The sequence below is a fragment of the Petromyzon marinus genome, chromosome 83 (assembly GCF_048934315.1).
Source record: "Petromyzon marinus isolate PM22_M1 ecotype Great Lakes invasive population chromosome 83, UKy_Petmar_22M1.pri1.0, whole genome shotgun sequence".
Classification (NCBI taxonomy): Eukaryota; Metazoa; Chordata; class Hyperoartia; order Petromyzontiformes; family Petromyzontidae; genus Petromyzon; species Petromyzon marinus.
In genome coordinates this window covers 3858131-3876064 of record NC_133748.1, presented here as the reverse complement: position 1 = coordinate 3876064, position 17934 = coordinate 3858131, and the positions used below count along the sequence as shown (strand labels likewise).

At 51.0% G+C, this 17934-nt stretch overlaps 1 protein-coding gene across 2 annotated transcripts in view; it reads right to left on the bottom strand.

Moving 5' to 3' along the window:
• Positions 1-17934, bottom strand: part of LOC116937833 (uncharacterized) — a 39960-nt gene that overhangs the window by 14527 nt on the left and 7499 nt on the right. For both annotated transcript variants that reach the window (XM_032944949.2, XM_076057555.1), the window contains exons 6-14: positions 14066-17809; positions 13524-13636; positions 11020-11263; positions 10752-10859; positions 10489-10617; positions 9758-10245; positions 7737-9537; positions 6918-7055; positions 859-3689 (exon numbers count right to left, since the gene is read on the bottom strand). In XM_032944949.2, coding sequence (XP_032800840.2) covers positions 859-3689; positions 6918-7055; positions 7737-9537; positions 9758-10245; positions 10489-10617; positions 10752-10859; positions 11020-11263; positions 13524-13636; positions 14066-17809 — 9596 coding nt within the window. The remainder of the gene's footprint in view (positions 1-858; positions 3690-6917; positions 7056-7736; positions 9538-9757; positions 10246-10488; positions 10618-10751; positions 10860-11019; positions 11264-13523; positions 13637-14065; positions 17810-17934) is intronic.

The window sequence follows — 17934 nt, the reverse complement described above, 5'->3', positions numbered from 1 at the left end:
GTGATGATGATGGTTGTGATGCTGATAGTGATGACGGTGGTGATGTTGGCGATGGTTGTGACGTTGATGATGGTTCTGATGTGGATGTTGACGATGGTTGCGATGTTGATAATGGTTGTGATGTTGATAGTGATAATGGTTATGATGTTGATGATGGTCGTCATGGTGCCGATGGTTGTGCTATTGGCGATGATTTGTTGATGGTTGCGATGATGCTACTGATAGTTGTAATGTTGATGGCTATGATGCTCATGATGGTTGTGATGTTGATTGTGATGATGGTATTGATGTTGATGATGGTTGTGATGTTGACGGTTATGATGGTTGTGACGTTGATGGTGATGATGGTTGTGATGTTGATGATGTTCATGATGAGAGATTATGTTGATGATATTGATGTTCACATTGGAGATGGTGTTGATGATGATGATGTTGTTCATGATGAGAGATTATGTTGATGATATTGATGTTCACATTTGAGATGTTGATGATGTTGTTCATGATGATGGAGATTATGTTGATGATATTGATGTTCACATTGGAGATGGTGTTGATGATGATGTTGTTCATGATGAGAGATTGTTGATGATATTGATGTTCACATTGGAGATGGTGTTGATGATGTTGTTCATGATGAACGAGATTATGTTAATGTTTACGATGGAGATGATGTTGGCCATGATGAAGATGGTGATGTTGTTGTTCATGATGATGGAGACAATGATTTTGATGACGGCAATGATGTTGTCCATGATGGAGATGATGTGGACGATGTGGATCTTGATGTTGTTTGTGATGAAGACAATAATTATAGCGGTGATGATGTTGTTGAGGTTGATGATGTTGATATCATCTCACCGGCTTCGCCCTCAGCCGTCCTGCCCTCATGGTCTTCTCCTTCACGGCCGCCTCCGGGGTAACTTGCACGATTTCCCCCTCGCTCGCATGTCGAGTAGGGGCTTCCGCGGATGTCCCCCTCCGAGACATTCTGGTTGAGGGAATTTCCCCGGGCGTCTTCGAGCGGCCCCGCGTTGCTCTCTTAGCAGCCAGCGGCTGAGGTGGAATTTCTGAGATGGCTTCCGCAGATTTCCCCCTGCGAGACCTCTTCTCAGGGGGAACTTTCACGATTTCTACTTTGCTAACATCTTGAGCAGGGGCGTCCGCAGATTTCCCCCTGCGAGGTCTCGTACGAGATGCAACTTCAACGATTTTTACCTCGTTCACATCTTGAGCAGGGGCGTCCGCAGATTTTCCTCTAAGATATCTCTTCTCAGAGGGAACTTTCACGATTTCTGCCTCGTTAACATCTTTAGCAGGGGCTTCCGCCGATTTCCCCCTGCGAGACCTGTTTTGAGAGGGAACTTCCGCGATTTTTATCTCGCTAATATCTTGAGCAGTGGCTGTCGCAGATTTTCCCCTGTGAGATCTCTTCCGAGATGTAACTTCAACGATTTCTACCTCGTTCACATCTTGGGCAGGGGCGTCCGCAGATTTTCCTGTTCGAGACCTCTTCTCAGAGGGATCTTCCTGGAGGTTTACCACGCTAATATCTTGGGCAGGGGCGTCCGCAGATTTTCCTCTGCGAGACCTCTTCTCAGAGGGAGCTTCCACGAGGTCTACGTCGCTAATATCTTGGGCAGGGGCTTCCGCAGATTTTCCTCTGCGAGACCTCTTCTCAGAGGGAACTTCCACAAGGCCTATCTCGCTAATATCTTGGGCAGGGGCGTCCGCAGATTTTCCTGTTCGAGACCTCTTCTCAGAGGGATCTTCCTGGAGGCCTACCTCGCTAGTATCTTGGACAGGGGCGTCCGCAGATTTTCCTCTGCGAGACCTCTTCTCAGAGGGAACTTCCACAAGGGCTATCTCGCTAGTATCTTGGGCAGGGGCGTCCGCAGATTTTCCTCTGCGAGACCTCTTCTCAGAGGGAGCTTCCTGGAGGTTTACCACGCTAATATCTTGGGCAGGGGCGTCCGCAGATTTTCCTCTGCGAGACCTCTTCTCAGAGGGAGCTTCCACGAGGTCTACCTCGCTGATATCTTGGGCAGGGGCGTCCGCAGATTTTCCTCTGCGAGACCTCTTCTCAGAGGAAGCTTCCACGAGGTCTACGTCGCTAATATCTTGGGCAGGGGCTTCCGCAGATTTTCCTCTGCGAGACCTCTTCTCAGAGGGAGCTTCCACGAGGCCTACCTCGCTAGTATCTTGGGCAGGGGCGTCCGCAGATTTTCCTGTTCGAGACCTCTTCTCAGAGGGAGCTTCCTGGAGGTTTACCACGCTAATATTTTGGACAGGGGCGTCCGCAGATTTTCCTCTGCGAGACCTCTTCTCAGAGGGAGCTTCCTGGAGGTTTACCACGCTAATATCTTGGACAGGGGCGTCCGCAGATTTTCCTCCGCGAGATCTCTCCTCAGAGGGAACTTCGACGATTTTTACCTCACTAATATCTTGAGCAGGAGCTTCCGCAGATTTCCCCCTCCTAGATCTCTTCTGAGAGGGAACTGCCACAACTTCTACTTTGCTAACATCTTGAGCAGGGGCGTCCGCAGATTTCCCCCTGCGAGGTCTCGTACGAGATGCAACTTCAACGATTTTTATCTCGTTCACATCTTGAGCAAGGGCTTCCGCAGATTTTCCACTGCGAGACCTCTTCTCAGAGGGAACGTCCACGATCTCCGCTTCGCTAATATCTTGGGCCGGGGCTTCCTCAGATTTCCCTCCGCCAGATCTCTCTTCAGAGGGAAGTTCCACCATTTTTACCTCGCTAATATCTTGGGTCGGGGCTTCCGCAGATTTCCCTCCGCCAGATCTCTCATCAGAGGGAAGTTCCACCATTTTTACCTCGCTAATATCTTGGGCCGGGGCTTCCGCAAATTTCCCTCCGCCAGATCTCTCTTCAGAGGGAAGTTCCACCATTTTTACCTCACTAATATCTTTGGCAGGGGCGTCCGCAGATTTTCCTCTGCGAGACCTCTTCTGAGAGGGAACTGCCACAACTTCTACTTTGCTAATATCTTGAGCAGGGGCGTCCGCAGATTTCCCCCTCCTAGATCTCTTCTGAGAGGGAACTGCCACAACTTCTACTTTGCTAACATCTTGAGCAGGGGCGTCCGCAGATTTCCCCCTGCGAGGTCTCGTACGAGATGCAACTTCAACGATTTTTACCTCGTTCACATCTTGAGCAAGGGCTTCCGCAGATTTTCCACTGCGAGACCTCTTCTCAGAGGGAACGTCCACGATCTCCGCTTCGCTAATATCTTGGGCCGGGGCTTCCGCAGATTTCCCTCCGCCAGATCTCTTTTCAGAGGGAAGATCCACCATTTTTACCTCGCTAATATCTTGGGCCGGGGCTTCCGCAGATTTCCCTCCGCCAGATCTCTCTTCAGAGGGAAGTTCCACCATTTTTACCTCGCTAATATCTTGGGCAGGGGCTTGCGCAGATTTCCCCCTGCGAGATTTTTTCTGGGAGGGAACTTCCATAATTCCGACTTGGCTGCCATCCACCCCGAGCATCCGCGGAAGCGAAGGGGGGTCCACCGAGGCTTCTTCTGCCACCCACCACTCCGTCGCGACCGCATCAGGCCGTGGGGCGAAACAACGGACGCCCGGTCGGTTCGACGACGCGGGAGGAGAGACGGGACGGAGGGCCCGGCGGAGGTTGCCATCAGAACTCAGGGGAGACACGGCCATCTCACCTGGGGAGGTGTGGGGAAGAGGGGTAGTGTAACGATTAGCGCGCTGCACTACGAACCCAGTGACACGAGTTCAATTGTCGCTCACGGCCAACACCGGTGACAATGAACTGAAACGGTCTTGGGCCTCCCCTAGGTCGACTCAGCCTCAAATGAGTAGCTAGTGTGCTGTGTATACATCAACACTAGGTAGGCAAAGGCGGCCGGGTGTGGTCGTGTCAGGCCTTTATAGGTGCTGCTACTCGCTAACAGCACTTGCCCCAATAGTCTATTAAGGTAATCTATGGTTCTTTCGGCAAAGTTATGTAGATAGAAAAAATTAATAAAAATAAAGTGATTAAAAATATCACGACGTTTCGATCGCACCACCAGCGGTCGTCATCAGGAACAGGCGGGTTAGCCTTTGAGGGCAAGCTGTTTATAAAGGTTTAGAGATGGGCGGAGCAGCTAATGTTAATGTAGGAGAAACCTCCTACACCGGCAGGTCAACACCAATCAAAGAGCTGCTTATAAAGGTTTAGAGATGGGCGGGGCAGCTAATGTTAATGTAGGAGAGGTCTCCGACACCGGCAGTAGGTCTACACCAATCAAAAAGCTGTTCATAATGGTTTAGAGATGGGCGGGGCAGCTAATGTTAATGTAGGAGAGTGCTCTGACACCGACAGTAGGTCTACACCAATCAGAGAGCTGTTCATGAAGGTTTAGAGATGGGCGGGGCAGCTAATGTTAATGTAGGAGAGGGCTCCGACACCGACAGTAGGTCTACACCAATCAAAGCATTTCACCTCGCTCCACACACCCACACTGCTGACAGTGGAGGTTGACAAGAAAACACAAATCAAGTCATGACCCAAAGTGGTTGATGACATCTTTCCAACGATTGCCGAGCTTATAACCAACGTCTCGGTTGAAATTGCGTCTGTGTCTGTATATATGGATGGCTTCATGAACGAATCTTTGTTGATAGCCAGTAGGCTTGCAAAGTACCATCGTCTTAGAGAAATACATTTCTTGTGAGCCAGCCGCATTAAAATAATTATCAGCCACGGCAGAAGTATTGGTCCCACTGTGTTTCAAATCTGCCTTATGCTCACAAACACGGTCCGAGACATGTCGCTTAGTTTCCCCCAATGTAACTGCTGCCGCAGGTATAGCTTAGTTTGTAGACACCGGGATATTGCATGTCAGGAATCTTGTCCTTCACCGATGGGATCAGATCACCAATTTTATGTACTGTGTTAAATCGGACCTGGATCTTGTGTTTGTTCATGATTTTGGAAATCTTTTTGGTTACCCCTGCTATGTATGGCAAGGTGATGGTTTTGATTGGATCCTAAGATGGCTCCCTTCCTCACGGTTGGGGTGATGGCTTTACCGATCAAGTTATTTTATTTTCGTTATTTCTTAGCCGATTCCGTTCCTATGATGTACACCTACGTACGTGTGCGCGTCTAACCCTTTCCAGTTACATGATGTCTGCAAGTTCTCATACTTATATTTATTCATATTTACTTAACCAGGTAAGGCCCACTGAACTACATACAGTCATACCTCGGTATACGATCGCTTTGGAAAACGTCGAATTTGGTATACGTCGTGTTTTGACGAGAAAAAAAATGTCTTGGGATACATCTTGCTTGGGATACGATGTGCTTGCTAGAACTTGTATGGGTCGGGATGAGTCACCGCGTACCCGTGTCGACCCCGTTCACGACTGAAACAAAGCGCCGCTCCCCAGTCTGCCTGTAGATCGCGTTCAGTACACAACCCTTGCTATAACTCTGTGAATGTTCACGTGTTTTTTGTCATTTTAACTCCTCTCAGCAAGGTAAAGTGATCTTACATTTTATTTTTATTTGTTGATGCATTTATCTTAATGTATTATGCATTTTAGTCATAAGTAGTGTCTAAGTAAATTTTGATTTAAAGCTTTCGTGACTGCAATAATTCATATTCTTAGTTCTTTCGGTAAAGTCACGTTGAAGGGAAACAACAAAATAATTAAATATATAGAAAACAATAAAAATTATCACGACGTTTCGACCATAACACAAACGAAGACGACCGTTTGTGTTATGGTCGAAACGTCGTGAGAATGTTTGTTTTATATATATTTTATTATTTTGTTGTTTCCCTTCAACGTGACTTTACCGAAAGAACTAAGATATAGTGTCTAAGTAATTTTATACAACCACTTTAATTTTTATTTAAAGCTTTCGTGACTGCAGGGATTCATATTCATGGTTCTTTCGGTAAAGTCACATAGAAGGGAAACAATAAAATAATAAAAAATATAAAACAATAAAAACATTAATCTTTAATATGCCATATAAAATATAATTTCTTATACTCTGTAACAGATTATTTCCTTTCCCTTTATTTCTTATGGGAAAAATTAAGTTTGGTAAACGTCATTTTTAGTAAAAGTCCTACACTTTCTGGAACAAATTAACGACGTATACCGAGGTACTACTGTAGCTCCTTTTTCAGAAGCGACCTGGGTCATCACAAATGACAGCTCAACAAAGCGGACGACCCATGCGACCACCACGGGGAGGGAGAGAGAGAGAGACGCAGACTCCAAATATACAGCAGGAAATGTCAGGGTAGGGATCGAACCCACGACCTCCTGTATACCAGGTGAGGCAGTTAACCGTGAAAAATGTGCCATAGTGGAGTCTATAGTAGTGTAGTGTATAGTAGTGGTGTACTATGTGTAGTATAGAGTAGCATTGCATAAAGTGTAGTGTATAGTGCAGTATGTATGTTGAACTTCATTCGCAACTACATAGTATAGTGTATAGTAGTGGTGTATTTTAGTGTATAGTAATGTCGTGGATAGTGTAGTGTATAGTGGTGCAATGTATTGTGGTGTATGGTATAGCAGTGTAGTGTATAGTGTACTGTTTAGTGTATCGTAGCGTTGTGCATATAGTGCAGTATGTATGTTGAACTTCATTCGCGACTACGAAGTGTAGTGTATAGTAGTGTAGTGTATAGTATAGTGGTGTAGTGTAGTGTATAGTAGTGTATAGTAGTGTAATGTATAGTAGTATAGTTTATAGTGTAATGTGTTGTGACCGCTACGCCACCGCTCCCCACAAAGACGGCACACAACCTCAAGTCTTGGGGGAGGGGTTGGATGTGTGGGTGAGTGAATGAATGAGTGGGTGGGTGTTAGTGGGTGGTCGTCAGTGGGTGTTAGTGGGTGGCAGTGGGTGGGTGTCTCACCGCTCCCCTCGGGGGTACACAGCAAGTCGTAGGGGTCCACTTCCCCTTCATTCCCGGACCATGGAGAATGCCTCTCGGGGGTCATTGCCACATGGGCCGATGTCTCGCGACGGGCGGCCAAAGTGCCCCTCATCGTGCCTGCACAATAACAAGCAGGGATGGGTTTATGGATGCAATCTCTGCATTGAGACACAACTCCCACTAACGAAGGCACGGTCATCTAAGAGCTGTGCATGTAGAACTGGGTGAGTGGGTGGGTAAGTGAGGAATTTAGTAGGTAGGTGGGTGAGTGACAGGGTGGATGGGTGTGTGAGGGTGGTTGTGCGAGTGGGTTGGTGGGTGAGGGGGTGGACGAATTTGAGTGGGTGAGCGGGTGAATGTGTGTGTGTGTGTGGGGAGCGGGAGTGTAGTAGTGGTTAGCATGCTGCTGCGCTGCAAACCCAGGGACCCAAGTTCGAATCCTGCTCAGATCCACCCAGGACCGGTTTATAATCGCCACTGGTGTTGGCCATGAGTAGGAATCAAACTCGGATCGTCGGGTTCCAAGGGCAGCACGCTAACCGCTACTATACTACCACTCCCCACACTGTGCCAACACGCACATGAACACGCACACGTACTACAACAACCGCCATTCGCCACTAAGTGGCGGTGACGTCACCACGACGCTTGTGCCAGGCTATGTGCACCTTGAGGCCACGTAAGAGTGTCGAACGCCCGCTGGCAGGTCACGGGGCAGACCCAGGTGCCACGGGTCGACTGAGTGAGATGACGCACATGTATACGCACATGTACACACATATACACACTTCGACCTACCTCCCACACTCCTGCATGTCCTCCTTACAGCCACCACCGCTGACACTTCCTTCGCTGTCCGGACCGCTGAGGCACTCCTCCTCCTCCTGCCCCTTCCTCCCCGCTCCAACGTACACCCACCACCATCACCGCCACCATCACCGCCACCATCACCGCCACCATCACCGCCACCATCACCACCACCACCAACTGCCGTCTCCTGGGCGTCATCACCATCGCCACGGTCGTCGTCACGGTCTTGCCGCAGAGTCGGGACGGGCGACGGGGTCTCCACCACGGACACGGAGAAACGGCCAGACACACGAACGGGGGTGCGGGTTGAGGTTGCCATCTTGGTTGAGGACAGCTTTGGTGAGGCCCTCTCTGGAGAGGCCACCTCGGGAATGGGCATTAGAGAAGCCGCCGTTGGCGAAGAGAGCTCAGAAGCCATCACCACCACAGACGAGGGGGTTCGAGCGAGAGAATCCATCTTGGGCGAGGCTCCAGGAGAAGCCATCTTGGGCGAGGATCCAGGAGAAGCCATCTTGGGCGAGGTTCCAAGAGAATCCATCTTGGGCGAGGTTCCAGGAGAATCCATCTTGGGTGAGGTTCCAGGAGAATCCATCTTGGGCGAGACTCTAGGAGAAGCCATCTTGGGCGAGGCTCTAGTAGAAGCCATTTTGGGCGAGGCTCTAGAAGCCATCTTGGGCGAGGCTCTAGGAGAAGCCATCTTGGGCAAGGCTCTAGGAGAAGCCATCTTGGGCGAGGCTCTAGGAGAAGCCATCTTGGGCGAGGCTCTAGGAGAAGCCATCTTGGGCGAGGCTCTAGGAGAAGCCATCTTGGGCGAGGCTCTAGGAGAATCCATCTTGGGCGAGGCTCCAGGAGAATCCATCTTGGGCGAGGCTCCAGGAGAATCCATCTTGGGCGAGGCTCTAGGAGAAGCCATCTTGGGGGAGGCTCTAGAAGAGGTCATCTTGGGCGAAGCTCCAGAACTCATCTTGGGCGAGGCTCCAGGAGAACTCATCTTGGGCGAGGCTCCAGGAGAAGCCATCTTGGGCAATGCCCTAGGGGAAGCCATCTTGGGCGAGGCTCTAGGAGAAGCCATCTTGGGCGAGGCTCCAGGAGAAGCTATCTTGGGCGAGGCTCTAGGAGAAGCCATCTTGGGCGAGGCTCTTGGAGAAGCCATCTTGGGCGAGGCTCTCAGAGAAGCCATTTTGGGGGAGGCTCTAGGAGAGGTCATCTTGGGCGAAGCTCCAGAACTCATCTTGGGCGAGGCTCTAGGAGAAGCCATCTTGGGCGAGGCTCCAGGATAAGCTATCTTGGGCGAGGCTCTAGGAGAAGCCATCTTGGGCAAGGCTCTCGAAGAAGCCATCTTGGGCGAGGCTCCAGGAGAACCCACCTTGGGTGAGGCTCTCGGAGAAGCCATCTTGGGCGAGGCTCTTAGAGAAGCTATCTTGGGCGAGGCTCTAGGAGAAGCCATCTTGGGCGAGGCTCCAGGAGAAGCTATCTTGGGCGAGGCTCTAGAAGTCATCATGGGGGAGGCTCTTGGGGAAGCCATCTTGGGTGAGGCTCTCAGAGAAGCCATCTTGAGTGAGGTCCTAGCAGAAGCCATCTTGGACGAGGCTCTAGAAGCCATCTTGGGGGAGGCTCTTGAAGCCATCTTGGGGGAGGCTATAGGAGAAGCCATCTTGCACGAGGCTTTAGAGGCAGCCATCTTGGGTGAGGCTCTTGGAGCATTCTTAGGCGAGGCCACTTTGAAAGAGAACAGCTTTTTGGAGGTTGATACAGACCTCTTGTGTGAACACAACTCATCATCCCCCTCCTGTAGTCGTAGCACAAAAGGGAGAGAAGAATGAATCAGGTTAGTGAATGAATCGGTAGAATGAGGCTACTGAAGTGTGAACGTGGCAGAGAAAGTGCATACACCAGGAGAAAAGTTTATCGCCTCCACCATCAACACCACCGCCACCACCACAACTCATCGTCACCACCACCATCTCCATAACCACCACCACCACCACCACCCATCCCCCGGAGCTCACTTGGATGACACCGCAGGCCGGCGTGGCCACCCGGGCCCTGGGGGTCCTGGCGGGCGACGCTCCCCTTCTGAGCGGCGTGGAGGGTGGCAGAGTCTTGTCAAAGAGCTCGGGGCTCAGGTGGATACCAAACGACACTACCCTGCCCTTCTTGCCCTTCTTGCCCTTCTTGCCCTTCTTGCCCTTCCTGAGCTTGCGGGGGGGCAGAGCGAATGACAAGGGAGAGGCGCCAGCAGAAGCAGGGACAACAGCCCCCTTTTTGCCCTCTTTCTCCTCCTCCTCCTCCTCCACTTCCACTTCCTCCTCCTCCTCCTCCACTTCCTCCTCCTCCTCCACTTCCTCCTCCTCCTCCACTTCCTCCTCCTCCTCCACTTCCTCCTCCTCCTCCACTTCCTCCTCCACTTCCTCCTCCTCCTCCTTCTCTTCCACCACCTCCTCCTCTACCACCACCACCACCTCCTCCTCCAACGACTTTCGCTTCCTGATGGAGACTGCGGAGAAAAGGTGGGGGAGGGGGGGGGGGTCGAGGTGTCAGGTGGTGGGCGTGGTGGACAAGTGGATGGACAGCGTTGGTCGGAAGAAGGCGAGAGAAAGCGGGCAAAACATTCCAGTGGCGTGGCAAGGTGACGGTACAGATGCGGAACCGTGACGACGATTGTCAGACGGAACACAACCCCCCCCCCCCTCCTTCCTCACAACAGAAGACACGAACATTCCCCACCCCCCACCCATACCTCTCCGTGTCCCCGCGTCTCTTTCCGCCTCTTCCTTCTGCTGCTGCTGCTGATCCTCTGCCTCCTCCTCCTCCTTCGTCGCCACCTCGCCCTCCTCCACCACCTCCGACTTCCGCTTCCGGATGGAGACTGCGGAGAAAAGGTGGTGGGGGGGGGGTTGTCGGGGAGGTTCGGAATCATGCTGACGGACGTCAGACGGACACAGCGCCACGTCGCAACAGAAGACACGAACAAAATTCCCGCCCGCTCCCCTCCATCCATACCTCTCCGTGTCCCCGCGTCTCTTCCCACCCCTTCCTTCTGCTGCTGCTTCTCCTCCTTCGTCACCTCCTCCACCTCCACCACCTCCGACATCCGCTTCCGGGTGGAGACTGTGCAGAAAAGGGGAGTGTGGGTCAGGTCGAGGTGTCGGGGGTCGGGTGGTGAATCTCAAAGGACTCTCTTTCACCCGGTTAAACAAAGGCCGTCAGGCGGACACGCACACAAGACACGGACAACATCCGCTCCCCACCCACCCCCCCCCATCCATACCTCTCCGTGTCCCCGTGTCTCTTCCCACCCCTTCCGTCTGCTGCTGCTGCTCCTCTGCCTCCTTCGGCACCACCACCTCCTCTGTCACCACTTCCACCTCCTCCTCCGTCACCTCGGCCATGCGGCCCCCAAGCTGCTCCGACCTCCTCATGAGGATGGAGGACCTGAGGGACGGGCGACGGCCGTGTGGACGAGGCACGAGGGGGCTACTATGGCGGTAGCGGCCTCGCGAGAACGCCGGAGCCTGCCGAAAAGGAGGAGGGGGCGGCAGCGGAGGATGGCGATGCATCGTTCGTGTCAACTAGGGTAGTCGTCTTTTTTTTTTTTACACGTTACGTACAGCTGCAGAGACGACAACTACTTCCAAATTCATGTTCCGGCGGTCAAGCCAAGCCGGCAGACAACCGCGTCAAGAGCAGTAGCGGAGCAGTGCACTGTCGCGGTGATATATGTATGTATGTATGTTGAACTTCTTTCGCACCGTACATAGCCAATCGTACCAATCGGAGGTGCAGTATTGCGTTTATGCTCAGTGTTGAGTCTATGGGCAGTACATACGCAATTTGAATTTCTTTCACATCGCACATAGCCAACGCACTAAGCGAGTAGTATGTGTAGTGTATAGCAGTGTATACTGCAGCATGTATGTTGAACTTCTATCGCACCGTACGAAGTGCAGTACATAGTGCAGTATGTATGTATAACTTCTTTCGCACCGTACATAGCCAACCGTACTAATCGGAGGTGCAGTATTGCGTTTATGCTCAGTGTTGAGTCTATGGGCAGTACATATGCAATTTGAATTTCTTTCACATCGCACATAGCCAACGCACTAAGCGAGTAGTATGTGTAGTGTATAGCAGTGTATACTGCAGCATGTATGTTGAACTTCTATCGCACCGTACGTAGTGCAGTACGTGCAGTGTATAGTGCAGTATGTATGTATAACTTCTTTCGCACCGTACGTAGCCAACCGTGCTAAGCGGAGGTACAGGGGGAAGTAGAACAAACTCAACGGAAAAAGCAGTTCTAAAGAAATTAGTTTGTCAATCTAGATGATGATTTAAGAGTGCATAGTTCCAGTGGCTTCCTAATATCTGAAGAGCGGTCCAAATGGCCGCAGAAGCGCATCTGAACGCGCGCAATGCAGTGACCATCTTTGTTCTATGGATAGCCAAAGCGTAGTATATAGGGTAGCGTATGTCGTGCAGTGTATAGTGTAGTTTATATAGCATCTGAACGCGCGTGATGCCGTGACCAGTCTTTTTTCCATGGCTCAGCCAAAGGCTACTGCTGCGAAAATGACAGGAATGCGTGTTATGATAGTTTATATATTCCTTCACAAGATCACAGCCAAGGTGATATTGCTGTGGTTCATTTGTAGCAAGCACTTTGTGTGTGTCATGAGTGCCGACCCTTGTTATGAGCAGAGTCGTGGAGTGGAGTATCATCACTATCCTTTGGTTCTTTCGGTAAAGTCACGTAAGGTATAAAATAACATAAATTAAATCACGACTTCTTTGGTTCTTTTGGTAAAGTCACGTAGAATGAGAATAAAATAATAAATTGATAAAATAAAATAACACAATAATATTCTCACGACGTTTCGGCCACAACACAAGCGGCCTTCATCAGGTGAAGGGGCGAGACTGTCTGGTAGGACAGCGCTGGAGTGAAAGAGCCACGTTCAGATCACGGCTTTTAAGCCGAAACGTCGTGAGAATATTATTGTGTTATTTTATTTTATCAATTTATTATTTTATTCTCATTCTACGTGACTTTACCGAAAGAACCAAAGAAGATAAAATCATTGCAGTCACGAAAGCTTTAAATCGAAATTTAAATCACGACGTTTCGGGCACAACACAAGCGTCCGTCATCAGGTGGGACAACCGCAGCATGAAACAATTGCTGAAGTGGGCAAAAGGGCTGCCTGTATAGCCTCTTAGTCACTGCAGACCTTTCGCGTGATTTCATTTATTTTATACCCACGTGACTTTACCGAAAGAATCAAAGAGTATGGATCCCTGCAGTCACGAAAACTTAAAATCTAGATGAGAGCATCATCGTCGCCGTGATGTCTCCTTCAAACCCTGAAGATGTCTGCTGCTGTATATTTGGAGTCTGCGTCTCTCCGTCCCTCCGTGGTGAGATGTTATGTCCCTCGCCTGCTATGGAGGACATTGTGGGTTCGGTACCGACGTTGATGCTTAAATGGCAAGGCTTCGCCACGTAGTCCAATTTCTGTTCTTGGGATAGTCAAAAGGCGATTAGGTGGACGTTCTACAGTTTCTTGGGCTTGACAATGGGGTGAATGAATTAGCTAAGCGTCGCACAGATTAGCCAATAATCATTATGGGTGAACAGGGCCCCCAATGTAATTTTTTTCTTTCTTCAAGTAATGTGAGATTGGATTTTAAGTAGGGGACGCAATGGTGGGGTCATGTATCCGCCAGACACTCATCCGCCACCCGCCGCACCGCCTACACCATTACACCACCCACCGTGTTCACTAAGCGCGCTGCGTGGCAGATGGCTGCGTTTGTCTCTGGGGTGCCGCGAGAACCCACGGAGGAACGGCGACGCCCCGTAGGAGATGTCCAGGCAGGCCTTGCATCTAAGGTGCGGGGGGAGGAGGTATTAGTGGGGGTGTGTGGGGGGACACACAGCCATTGTGAACCCAGAGTGAGATACTCGGGACACAAGCAATGAACAGCGAATCCAGCACCTCAGTGTCTCCGACAGGGCCATCATGAACACAGTGAATTCAGGACCGCAGTGTCTCCAACACACCCATCACGAACCCAGAGTGAATCCAGGACCTGTGTCTGTGACACAGCCATCATGGACCCATAGAGTGAATCCAGGACCTCAGCCTCCCACACAGCCATAATGAACCCACTGAGAGACACTCAGACCTAAATAATGAACAGTGAATGCAGGACCCCCCGTGTCTCTCAAACACAGCTATCATGAAACCACACAAGAGCGAATCCCGGACCTGTCACAGACACGGCCATCATGAACCCACAGAAAGTGAACTCACCGCAGTCGGACGTAGCAGGGCCGTCTGTCTCCACCCCCGTCGCGGTCTTCTTCCTGCCGTCCTTGATGAGAGGGAAGGGAGACGACTCCCCCGGGGCCACGGGGCTCTTGTCCGCTCCGTCCCGCGCTAGCGGAACGTTCTCCTTGAAGGCGCGGACAGGCGAGCTGCCGTTACCGAGCAGCAGGACGCTCCTCACGGACTCCACCTCCAAGAGGTGGCGGCCCACGAGGGGTGACGACGACGACGACGACGGCGGACATAGCAGAAGCAGCGTGGCCTTGGCATCGGCCTTGGCGGTGCCGGAGGAGGGTGACTTAGAGGCCGGGTCGACCTCGGCACGGGGCGGCCGCTGGCCCGAAAGGTCCACCTCGCGGAGGGGCGACTTCGACGCGAGGGTGATGTTCCTGAGGGACGTCTCATCAATGGACAGCTTCTGCAGGTCTGCTGCATCTTCAGTGCACGACTTCTCCAGGTCTGCCTCGTCAATGGACGTCTTCAGGTCTGTCTCATCAATGGACAACTTCTCCAGGTCTGCCTCATCAATGGACGTCTTCAGGTCTGTCTCATCAATGGACGACTTCTCCAGGTCTGCCTCATCAATGGACGACTTCTCCAGGTCTGCCTCATCAATGGACGTCTTCAGGTCTGCCTCATCAATGGACGACTTCTCCAGGTCTGCCTCATCAATGGACGTCTTCAGGTCTGCCTCGTCAATGGACGACTTCTGTAGGTCTTCCTTATCAATGGACGACTTCTGTAGGTATGTTTCATCAATGGACGAGTTCTGCAGGTCTGCCTCATCAATGGATGACTTCTGTAGGTCTGCCTCATCAATGGATGACTTCTGCAGGTCTGCCTCATCAATGGATGACTTCTGTAGGTCTGCCTCATCAATGGATGACTTCTGCAGGTCTTCGTCATCAATGGATGACTTCTGCAGGTCTGCCTCATCAATGGACGATTTCTGCAGGTCTGCCTCATCAATGGACGACTTCTGTAGGTCTGCCTCATCAATGGACGACTTCTGTAGGTCTGCCTCATCAATGGATGACTTCTGCACGTCTTTCTCATCAATGGACGATTTCTGCAGGTCTGCCTCATCAATGGACGATTTCTGCAGGTCTGCCTTATCAATGGACGACTTCTGCAGGTCTGCCTCGTCAATGGACGACTTCTGCAGGTTTGTCTCATCAATGGACGACTTCTGCAGGTCTTCCTCATCAATGGACGACTTCTGCAGGTCTTCCTCATCAATGGACGACTTCTGTAGGTCTGCCTCATCAATGGATGACTTCTGTAGGTCTTCGTCATCAATGGACGACTTCTGCAGGTCTTCCTCATCATTGGACGACTTCTGCAGGTCTTCCTCATCAATGGACGAATTCTGCAGGTCTTCGTTATCAATGGACGACTTCTGCAGGTTGGTCTCATCAATGGACGACTTCTGCAGGTCTTCCTCATCAATGGACGACTTCTGCAGGTCTTCCTCATCAATGGACGACTTCTGCAGGTCTTCGTTATCAATGGACGACTTCTGCAGGTTGGTCTCATCAATGGACGACTTCTGCAGGTCTTCCTCATCAATGGACGACTTCTGCAGGTCTTCCTCATCAATGGACGACTTCTGCAGGTCTTCCTCATCAATGGACGACTTCTGCAGGTCTGCCTCATCAATGGATGACTTCTGCAGGTCTTCCTCGTCAATGGACGACTTCTGCAGGTTTGTCTCATCAATGGACGACTTCTGCAGGTCGGTTTCATCAATGGACGACTTCTGCAGGTATGTCTCATCAATGGACGACTTCTGCAGGTCTCCCTCATCAATGGACGACTTCTGCAGGTTTGTCTCATCAATGGACGACTTCTGCAGGTATGTCTCATCAATGGACGACTTCTGCAGGTCTCCCTCATCAATGGACGACTTCTGCAGGTCTGCATCTTCAATGGACATCTGAAAGTCTGCCTCATCAATGGACGACTTTTGCACGTCTGCTGCATCATCAAACAACTTCTGGAAGTCTACATGATCAATGGATGACTTCTGTAGGTTTCCATCTTCAATGGACGAATTCTGTAAGTCTGCTTCATCAATGGACGACTTCTGCAGGTCTACTGTATCTTCAATGGACGACTTCTGCAGGTCTGTCTCATCAATGGATGAATTCTGTAGCTCTCCATCTTCAATGGACGACTTCTGCAGGTCTGCCTCATCAATGGACGACTTCTGCAAGTCTGCATCTTCAATGGACGACGTATATAGGTCTGCCTGATCAATGGACGACTTCTGCAGGTCTGCTGCATCATCAATGGACGACTTCTGAAGGTCTGCCTCATCAATGGATGAATTCTGTAGGTCTCCATCTTCAATGGACGACTTCTGTAGGTCTCCATCTTCAATGGACGACTTCTGTAGGTCTGCCTCATCAATGGATGAATTATGTAGGTCTCCATCTTCAATGGACGACTTCTGAAGGTCTGCCTCATCAATGGTTGAATTCTGTAGGTCTCCATCTTCAATGGACGACTTCTGTAGGTCTCCATCTTCAATGGACGACTTCTGTAGGTCTGCCTCATCAATGGATGAAGTCTGCAGGTCCGTATCGTCAACAGACGAATTATGCACGTCTGTTTCATCCATGGACGGCTTATCAAGGTCAACCTCCTTGGTGGACAATGCCCATTTGGGTGTCCACACTGGTGTCTTAGCCGTCTGTCTGGGTGTCTGCACTGCAGCCTTAGCTGTATGTTGGGGTGTCTGCACTGGTGTCTTAGCAGTATGGTCGGCTGGCTGTCCAGGTGTCTTCACTGGAGTCTTAGCTGTCTGTCTGGGAGTCTGCACTGGAGTCTTGGCTGTCTGGTCGGCTGTCTGTCTGGGAGTCTGCACTGGAGTCTTGGCTGTCTGGTCGGCTGTCTGTCTGGGTGTCTTCACTGGAGTCTTGGCTGTCTGGTCGGCTGTCTGTCTGGGTGTCTTCACTGGAGTCTTGGCTGTCTGGTCGGCTGTCTGTCTGGGTGTCTTCACTGGAGTCTTGGCTGTCTGGTCGGCCGTCTGTCTGGGTGTCTTCACTGGAGTCTTGGCTGTCTGTCTGGGCGTCTTCACTGGAGTCTTGACTGTCTGGTCAGCGATTTCTTTGTCTGTCTTCATTGGAGTCTTGGTTGCCTGGTCGGCGGTCTGTCTGGGAGTCTGCACTGGAATTTTAGCAGTATGGTCGGCTGTCTGTCTGCGTGTCTTGACTGGAGTCTTGGCTGTCTGGTGGGCTGGCTGTCCAGGTGTCTTCATTGGAGTCTTAGCTGTCTGTCTGGGTATATTCATTGGAGTCTTGGCTGTCTGGTCGGCTGGCTGTCCAGGTGTCTTCATTGGAGTCTTGGCTGTCTGGTCAGCTGGCTGTCCAGGTGTCTTCATTGGAGTCTTGGCTGTCTGGTCGGCTGTCTGTCTGGGAGTCTGCACTGGAATCTTAGCAGTATGGTCGGCTGTCTGTCTGCGTGTCTTCACTGGTGTCTTCGCAGTCTGGTCAGCTATTTGTTTGGGTGTCTGCACTAGAGTCTTGGCTGTCTGGTCGCCTGTCTGTCTGGGTGTCTTCGCAGTCTGGTCAGCTATTTGTTTGGGTATCTGCACTGGAGTCTTGGCTGTCTGGTCGGCTGTCTGTCTGGGTGTCTTGACTGGAGTCTTAGCAGTATGGTCGGCTGTCTCTGCGATTAAAGTATCAGCCTCAACCGTGGAAGTGGTAGAGATGGCGGCAGTCAATGCTGTAACATACACACACGCGCGATGGTGTTAGAGAGTCCAGAAACACTCCCACTCATGCTCGTTCAAGCACTCGCGCTCACTGAAACATCGCACACAAGCTCACTCTTGTACACAAAGATCCCCT